This window comes from Scomber scombrus, chromosome 2 (assembly GCF_963691925.1).
Source record: "Scomber scombrus chromosome 2, fScoSco1.1, whole genome shotgun sequence".
Taxonomy (NCBI): Eukaryota; Metazoa; Chordata; class Actinopteri; order Scombriformes; family Scombridae; genus Scomber; species Scomber scombrus.
In genome coordinates, this window is record NC_084971.1 from 31,511,824 (window position 1) to 31,521,418 (window position 9,595).

At 39.1% G+C, this 9,595-nt stretch overlaps 2 protein-coding genes across 2 annotated transcripts in view; one reads left to right on the plus strand and one right to left on the minus strand.

Annotated features, from left to right (window-relative positions):
* The window catches only part of man2b1 (mannosidase, alpha, class 2B, member 1), a 20,325-nt gene extending 14,573 nt beyond the window's left edge, over positions 1-5,752 (plus strand). The window contains exons 21-23 of the mRNA XM_062436645.1: positions 507-656; positions 1,562-1,664; positions 4,815-5,752. Of these exons, the coding sequence (XP_062292629.1) occupies positions 507-656; positions 1,562-1,664; positions 4,815-4,918 (357 nt within the window). The 3' untranslated portion in view covers positions 4,919-5,752. The remainder of the gene's footprint in view (positions 1-506; positions 657-1,561; positions 1,665-4,814) is intronic.
* A 1,059-nt stretch (positions 5,753-6,811) lies between these two features.
* trmt1 (tRNA methyltransferase 1) overlaps positions 6,812-9,595 on the minus strand; it is a gene marked incomplete in the record, with an annotated part of 10,731 nt that continues 7,947 nt past the window's right edge. The window contains 1 exon segment of the mRNA XM_062436651.1: positions 6,812-7,099. Within this exon segment, the coding sequence (XP_062292635.1) occupies positions 7,025-7,099 (75 nt within the window).

A 9,595-nucleotide genomic window follows, 5' to 3' on the forward strand; every position in this document is an offset into this window, starting at 1 on the left:
AAAAATCATATAAAATATCTAAATATAGTTAAACTACACAAGTTTAAGCCCAAAAAGACCAAATTTTTAGGTAAGATTTAGACATTTTACACTGTTAAATTCAGGATATGTTTGGGTCATTAGATGTTAATTGTTGCTATGAGCAGAATTGTGAGCATTGGAGGCAATTTCTGATGTCTAATTGACTCATTTTCTGCAGGTTTAAACCTCTTTTCTGTCCTGTTTTTGTGCATATTTGTATTTTCAGACTCTGTGCTCATTTTTATTTTATTTTACATGATCTCAGGAGAGCAGGCTCAGCTGTGCAGCCTTCAGCTTGACTTGCACTGACATGTTTTGAGGCCCAGTTAGCGATAGATAGCACATTAATACTTACTACGAAATATAACGGAAAGATATCAAAATATACCCTGCAATACTTATTTGTTCTCTATCTGGTTAATGGTGTTTGAATGAACTATTTGGCCTTAATAACGACCGTAATGTTACATTTTTTTTGTCTGTAGTTCTCGGGGCTTCAGGCTGCGCTGCCCCCTGCTGTCCACCTGCTGACACTGAGCCAGTGGGACAAAGACTTGGTCCTGCTGAGACTGGAGCACCAGTTCCAGAGCTGGGAGAGTAAAGTGAACTCACAGCCCGTCACCGTCAACCTGCAGGTCAGACTCACCAACACTTCATCACTGTCGAGTAACAGCTATTAAAAGACACTTAAATCAATAAATATGAATTTAAAAAATACGTAAATATGTGTTAATTGAATCCTTACATACTGTTCATATTCATACTTTTCTCAGTACCTCCTATTAATTCGTCTCTACATGATTTTTCTGTGTAATTTTGTGTGTCAGCGGCACTAAAACATTTTGAGAAGGTTGTGAAATATTTCCATTTTTTTCGTATATTCTGGGTCACATGACGATAAGTCTAAATTTCTGGCTAAAAGAAAAGTTTTTAATTTTTTTTTCTTTTTTTTTTCTTTTTTCAAATTTAAAAAAATGGGTTAAATTAGACCCTGAGGTTAAATTAGGGTTAAGCTTGTTTTTTTAAATCATGATTATTATACTGTAATGTGTGCTGATACAGTTTATAGAATAGATGATTAACTGATTGATAATTATTAAATTTGACCCAGTTTTACATTTGAGGACTGAAAAAAAAAAAAAAAAAAAAGAAGTTATTCTAGCCTGAAATTTGATGAACTAGAAATAACGATATTCGACACATAATCATCCAAAATGTCAGAAATATTCATTCTTCATATTTAAAATCATTTATTGAACTAGTTTCTCTTGTCTTATGGAACATTGGTCCATTATATAGTGTTTTAATATAGTTTTTATAACTTTTTCTGCTCTCTGAAAGCTTCATTAAGGATTAATCTCACATTTATCTGTGACTGATGAGGTATTTATGAATGATTTGTGGTTCATAAGTTTGTTATTGAGACTAATTATGTAAGGGTTAAGACAAATATGTGTACAAAATAATAACACAGGTTGGTTTATAGTGACACACAAACACTCGCTCATGGATCACCTCTTCCTCTTTCACCTGACTGTAGAAGCTGTTTTCCACTCTGGAGGTGCTGGGCGCCTCTGAGCTGAACCTGTCGGCCAATCAGTGGAAAGACGACATGACACGTTATGAGTGGATGGCACAGACAGGTAACGAACGTCCACCCATCACGGTCTAGATCAGGGGTTTATTATTTATTATTAGGAGATTAAAATTCACTGAGATCCAAATTTGTGAACATTTCCTCAAGTGAAGGTCCAGGACATCATAATGTCCGTGTTATTTTTCAGTACCTTGAAGTAGCATAGTAGTTACATCAGCATCTGTGTTTACTAGGTAGATTGTAGACTAACAAATAAACACAATAGAATTCATTTATTAATATTTATACTGAATTTATAATAAAATAAGAATAAAAAAAGAAGATAAATGTTCTTTTATTATATCAAATAAAGATGGCATTTCAATTTAAAGTGCATTACAGAAAGCTTCTTAAATAAAGTGCTTAGTTTTATACTTTTATACTTTTAAACTTAAATTAATTTCACATCTAATAACTTTATAACAAAGCAACACATTAACTTTTCTACAGTCGAGTCTATCCTCGTGTCCGAATGCACGGATTTGATTGGCTGATTGGCTGATTAGCGTCACATGAGGAGATTAACTATGCACAGTCTGGTCCGTGAGTTTCTGAGGGGCTGCTCCACTTTTACCGTAATAGCTGGAGAAGCTGCGCCCGTTAAAATAGAAACGCTCTGACAAAATGTCAATATTTCATCAGTTACAGGTCCGGTTCTGCTATAGAGTTTATTCTGTTATCATTACTATAACTACTAATGTTGCTATTCACAGTTTATTATATAAAAAGTGTTGAATGACTTAACGAGGGAGTGATTTCAAACACAGCTTAAAGGGCCAATAACTGATTTTATCTGCCCATTAACTTCATTAGAAAGACAGTGTAATGTCATTATACACATATTACAGTATATGTAGGTGGAAGGCTATTAGAAATAAATCAGCAGCAATGACAGGAAGTAACACCTGCACACTGACTCCAAGTAACCCTAAAAATGTTCAGAGTAACTTTAGATTGGAGTGAAAAAAAGGCCAGAAGACATTAAATTCAAAAAGGAGTTTTTCCTCTTGTAAATCTACCAATTTGATGATGAAACTAAGAGGAAAGTCACCATTTTTGGCACCGGAAGAAAGCTCAACCTCTACTTTGCCCAATAGTTTACAATTACCTAAAAAACTGAACATCAGGCAGCCACACGATGCTGTATTTGTCTCCTCAGTCAGCTGTTTGGTGAGCTGCCAGTCACTGATGGACCACTTGGCTTCCTACAGCTGAGGAGTTTGGTTCGGGTTGAATAGCAGAATAAAGAAACGAGAGAGAGCGAATACAGAAATCCACTGACGCCTTTTTAATGCTTTTATGCGAGGGAGGTAATCACCGCTCAGTTACAGTCAACTTAACTGTAAAGACTGTTTCCTTGCAGCGGCTAATTAAGCAGGCGATGTAATATAATGAGACATAAATGCACTGCAGTGGTTCATAGTCTTAATAGTAATCGTGGAGGCAGGGGTGTCAAACATAAGGTCCGTGGGCCAGAACAGGGTCCCTGGAAAACCTGGAAAATGACAGAAAAAGTCAAATGTTCTGGAAAAGCTTCAGTTATCCTAGAAAATGAAGATCTCCCCCCTCTGCTTCTCTCTGTTTTGTGAGTGAACGTAAACGGTTTACAAGGTTTCTTCTTCTGCTAATGTTGTTAGCATAACTGAATGGGATTTAACATGGCGAAATTAGCATCATGGCTATCAATCAGTCAAATATTCTTTTATAAAAACTATAAAAAACACCTGTCAAACTAATCAAATGCAATTCAAAATGCTTCATAGTTTGATTGAAAAACAATAGCATCATAGGAAATAAAGTAAAAATGTACTTGGTAACTAATGCACACTGAGCAATAAAATGTGAGTAGATAAAATAATGCAAGATAAAGAATAAAAGATAAAATCTCATAAAAATGGTGATTAAAAAGAAATAATAAAATGCAACAAAATAAAATGTACTTGTCTGTCAGACTGTAGCAGCTATTCTGTAAAAATCCTGGAAAATGATTTTAAGAAAAGAGAAAAGGGAACCCTGCAGAATCTAATTTGACCCACTGGATAACTTTGCAAAGTATGAAAATTGCAGAATACTATAAGTCCAACACAATGCTGTTCTCACTTATTTGAAGTCTTCTGATCTTCCTTCTGGACGTCAAACTTGAGTTATTTGACTTGCAACATGATTCAGATTTTAAAGTGCACGTTTTTATTAGTATCTGTTGCCAAGGTAACCACAAACTGGCTGCCCTGTCTGCATACATTTTGTACATTTGGGACGATTTATCTAATCTTTCATCTGACTTGTGAATAGATGGTTTGTTATAATAAAGTCCAAATATATATAATATATATATATATTATGTTATTTATAGGTTGTTATTCAGTGGATTTTAATGGTTCGGCCCACGTGAGATCAAATATAGCTAAATGTGGCCCTTGAACTAAAATTAGTTTGACCCCTCTGCTCTAAGGAGTTTAACCTTCGTGTCGTCCTCCCGGGTCAAATTGATCCCGTCTGTTTTGACTGTTCCTTCTTTCCTACCTTTCTTCCTTCTGTCTGTCCTTCCTCCCTCCCTCCTTCTCTTTCTTTCCTTCCTTCCTTATTTCCTTCCTCCTTTCTTCTGTCCTTCCTCCCTCCCTCCCTCTTTCCCTTTCCTGTCCTCCTTCCCACCCTTCATTCCTTTCTCCCACCTTTCCTTCCTTCCTCCCACCTTTCCTTCCTTCCCTCTTTTCTTCCTCCCTCCCTTCCTTCTTCCCTCCTTTCCTTCCGTCCTTCAATCTTTCCTTCCTTCCTTCCATCTGTCTTTCCTTCCCTTTCTTCCTCCCTCCCTCCTTTCCTTTTATTCTTCCTCCCTTCATTCCTTCCATCTTATCTTCCTTCCTTCCTCCCTTCCTTCTTCCTCCCTCCCTTCCTTCTTCCCTCCTTTCCTTCCGTCCTTCAATCTTTCCTTCCTTCCTTCCATCTGTCTTTCCTTCCCTTTCTTCCTCCCTCCCTCCTTTCCTTTCTTCTTCCTCCCTTCATTCCTTCCATCTTATCTTCCTTCCTCCCTCCTTTCCTTCCTTCCTTCCTCCCTCCCTTCCTTCCTTCTTCCTCCCTTCCTTCCTTGACACGAGGACAACAGGAGGGTTAACGAGCCTTTTATTCACATTTTAATTCCCTGTCATCATTTTTTTAGGTGCTGATCCGCTACCGAAGAACTCCGAAGCCTACGCCACATGGGAGGTCACCCTGAAGCCGATGGAGATCCGAACCTTCCTGCTCAGAGTCAGCCTCAGATAGCCAATCCACACGCTTCAATTCTTACAAAAAGAGGTTTTCGCCAGTGAATCAGCAATGTAGGTTCAATCAATTTAAGCCTCGGCGGCCTCTCGCCTGTGTTTGATTCAAACAGGCAGGAACTGTTTCTAATGTGCAGACGCTCGAGAAAAAAGGATGAATAAGGCTTTCTGTTTACAAAAGGAGAACATTGAGGACACTAGAGTGAAATGAACAAAGAAAACATCTCAGGCTTTCTTTTGTTCCACTTTTAAATGGAGACAAATGAACAGATGTTTTTTTTTTAAGACCCTGAACATCCTCGTGAAGTTCAAACAGGACAAAAAGGGTTTTATTTGACATTTAGTGACACTGAATGTATAAAATCTTTTAAGATGTACTGTATTGTGTGCACATTACTTGCTGACGCTGCCTTTTGCACTGCAGATATATCAAATCAAAAGAAAACTGACAACAAAGGTCCAAAACTGAACATTTTTCAACCCTAAAACAGACTCCGACAGACATTTTCATCATTTTGAGTCGATTCACGTTCACTTAAAACACATAAAACTGAGATTTACACATTTACTCTCTAGAAAATATGTTTTTTTTGGAAATTCAGATCCTGCTCATCACTGAAATCGAACATCCTCGAATTCAATATACATGACTTACTGAAGCTGCCTTTCAAACAAAACTTTGTGAGATTTCGACATTTTCTCTCTCTTACAAACTGGTGCCAACTTATACTGACTGCCTGATATGTAGCCTTTGTATTTCTGCACATATGTGTACATACTTTTGAAAATGATTTTATACTGATTGAGCAGTTCCTATTAAAGTCAATCATTCTTACTTCTTGTGTTAATGTTTGTCTTAATGTTGCATCATCACGGACATCGGATCATTTGATGTTGAACACTTTGCACCAACACAGTTCGAGTATTTTTAGCACAATTATTGACCTAAATTGGGTAAAACTGAATAAAACTATCCTTATAAAAGGATTTATACATTTTTAAACATTGATGTTTAAACACTTAATAATAAACCATTGATTAACTGTTGTAAATGAGTTATAACCTAATGTACCATGCATCAATGTGAGGTCACTATTTGGCAAGATGAAGATACTGCATATTTATCCATCTTGCTATTTTGTCACTTTGTCAGTCAGCAGATTAGAAAATGGTGATGTCTTTAAGGCTTTACAATAAGGCTTCCCTATTATGGTTAAAATAGTTTCTAACGCATAAATAAAGGCTCATAATTGGATGCTGAGAAACATGATAATGGAAACCAATGATGCTGACTGATGGACGAGACCAACCTGAGATTTATAGATAAATATGAGATCACTATTTGGCAAGCACCTGGTCATTGTTGCACTTTTTTTCCCCAATGAGTTTTAACAGCTTATTAATGATTTAGAAAGTGTTCACAGCCAATTATAAACCATTCACAAAGCCTTTATGAGGGTAACTTATTGTAAAGTGGTACCCTAACCCTAAATGGTTAAAAAGCTATATATTAACCCTCCTGTCGTCCTCCCGGGTCAAACTTACCCCCTCTTTTTTGACTGTTTCTTCTTTCCTCCCTTCCTTCCGTCTGTCCTTCCTTCCTCCCTCCTTTCTTTCCTTCCTTCCTCCATCCCTTCCTTCCTTCCTTCTGTCCTTCCTCCATCCCCCTTCCTTCTGTCCTTCCTTCCTCCCTTCCTCCCTCCCTCCTTCTTTCCTTCCTCCATCCCCCTTCCTTCCTTCTGTCCTTCCTTCCTCCCTCTTTCTTTCCTCCCTCCCTCCCTCCCTCCCTCCCTCCCTCCCTCCTTCCTTCCTCCCTTCCTTCCTTCCTTCAAGCATCTCTGTGTCAAAAAGTTGCCAATCTTTGTATCCTAAACCTCAAAGAAAAAGGAGAGCATTTAAAGTCAGATGTAGGACTTTATTGGACTTGAACAGTCACATTTTTAAAAAAAGAAAAAGGAAAAAAAGAAGCTAAAACAAAAACACAGCTTTAGTATGAAGCTGAATAACGGATATGTTCTGTATATTAACACTTCTTAACTTTTCATCACTAAATTACATTACAGGGCCTGAATTCAAACTCTAGAAATAAAAATAAGAGACGGTACATTCACTCCATTTTCTCTTCGGTCGTCTGCTTCAGGTCGTGGGAGTAACAGCATCTGTCTCCGTGGTTACATATGCCCTAAAGAAAAAAAACAAAACAAAAGCACACAGCGTTTAACAGCAACATTCAGAGAGGTCAGCCACGTTATAAAACAAAGTCTTAAAAACAACCAGAAAGGTACATTCTGGCTGCTAAAAGCTTCTCAACTCAGCTTGTCTGGCAGGAAACCAACAGTGGCGGCCTGCCAGAGCAGCGGATGGATGGATGGATGGATGGATGGATGGATGGAGGGAGGGAGGAAGAAGAAGGTTTCCCACCCAGGACGTTGAAGACATTACAAGTGTAATTCCTATTAAAATTAATTGTCTCCCTTTAATTCTGCTAGTTTTTTTCCGTGCACGCCAACATTAACATAAAGAACATGATGTGCTGAAATCATCCTCACCTGCAGAAACTCAATCAGCTGTAGTTAAGTGTTTTGGGAGCGTTACCATGACGACTGTTTCTCTGCCAGGCTTGTTTGTGCTTTGTTGTGACCGCTTAGAGCTGCACACAATAGTGAAATTACAGCAATAAATAAACTATTTTAATAAGAGATTGGAATGACAAAACATGAAATAAATCAATTATTTTCTGCAAAAACTCAATAATGATGATTTCTATGAGTGCAAAAAGATGCATTTTGTTGTATTTAATTGCAAGTTGTTAACAGTTAAATTGATATTGTGTGAAGACGGGTGCCAAAAAACACATTTAAGGGGGCAGTAAATCTAGTTGCATGCAGTGAAGGACAGGTGACAAACTGCATCTAACTGCAGCTATAAAGATATTTATGAATACATGCTTTTAAAAAAGCTAGATTTATGACATTAAAGGACAGCTTCAGGACTTCCAAGTCTGTCTTAAATCATTACTCACACACCCAACAGCACACTTATTCTACAGTGATAGAAACACTTCGTAACGTGACTCTAATGCAAAAGTTCCTCTTTGTGTTTTTGTCCTTTTACTGCAGCAACGTGCAGAAAAACACAAGAAGGGGAATGTCACATAAAAACATCTTTAACCCTCCTGTTGTCCTCATGTCAAGGAAGGAAGGGAGGAAAGGAGGAAGGGAGGGAGGGAGGGAGGGAGGGAGGAAGGAAGGGAGGAAAGGAGGGAAGTAAGGAAGGGAGGAACAATGGAAGGAAAGGAGGGAGGAAGGAAGGAAGGAAGAGAGGAAAGGAGGAAGGAAGAAGGAAGGAAAGGAGGGAGGGAGGAAGGAAGGAAGGAAGGAAGGAAGGAAAGGAGGGAGGAAGAGAGGAAGGAAGGAAGGAAGGAAGGAAAGGAAGGAAGGGAGGGAGGGAGGAAAGGAAGGAAGGGGGAAGGAAGGGAGTAAGAAAGAAGGAAAGGAGGGAGGCAGGAAGGAAGGAAAGGAGGGAGGAAGGAAGGAAAGGAGGAAGGAAGTAAGGAAGGGAGGAAGGATAGGAGGGAGGGAGGAAGGAAGGAAGGGAGGAGAGGAAAGAAGGAAGGAAGGAAGGAAGGACAGAAGGAAGGGAAGGAAGGAGGGAGGGAGGAAGGAAGGAAGGAAGGGAAAGAAGGAAGGGAGGTAGGAAAGGAAGGAAGGAAGGTAGGGGGGAGCAAAGATGGAAAGAAAGAGAGAAGGAGGGACGGAGGGAGAAAGGAAAAAAGGAAGGCAAGAAGGACAGAGGACAGAAGGAAGGGAAAGAAGGAGGGAGGAAAGAGAGAGGAAGGAAAGAGGGAAGGAGGGAGAGAGGAAGGACGGACGGAAGGAAGTAAGGGAGGAAAAGAAGGAACAGTCAGGAGGACGACACGAAGGTTAACTTGACTTGATTTGACGAACTCAGACAGCTGAACCTATGTTACATTAAAGTCCAGGAAGTGATGTCATCACAGTAGAAAAGTAGAAATAATTTAATAGACATGCAAATATTTTATTAAAGTAAATAACTGTTTTATTTTCTCATGTGCAGAGCCAAACTAACAAATACTGTGTGTGTGTGTGTGTGTGTGTGTGTGTGTGTGTGTGTGTGTGTGTGTGTGTGTGTGTGTGTATGTGTGTGTGTGTATCTAAAGCCTGATATATCTCACTCCTCTGTGCCGTAGATCTCCGTTGTTGTTCCTAAAACGATTAAAAGCACATTAATGAGCCTCGCTTGCTGCGCTGGGTAACGGCTGGGTAACGCTGGGTAACGCTGGGTAACGCTGGGTAACGCTGGGTAACGCTGGGTAACGCTGGGTAACGCTGGGTAACGCTGGGTAACGCTGGGTAACGCTGGGTAACGCTGGGTAACGCTCTCCTTTGGCCTCTAATTAAACTTAAATTAAAAGTGCTGTGCTGAGTAGTTTGTTTGACTCCAAAGACTAATGACAGCAATCAAGTGTTCGGTCTCAGGAGAGCAGTTCTGTTATTTACATCGTTTACAGTGTAGCACGAAGTCAAGAGGTCTGGTAACAAATAGTAACCAGGGCAACAGTGAGACTCATTTTTAATAGATTTTGGGATAATAACAGAGGTCTACGGCCCTTGAAGAAATTGTGAATGCTTTTAGTAAAAGACGCTAAGTGGTAATT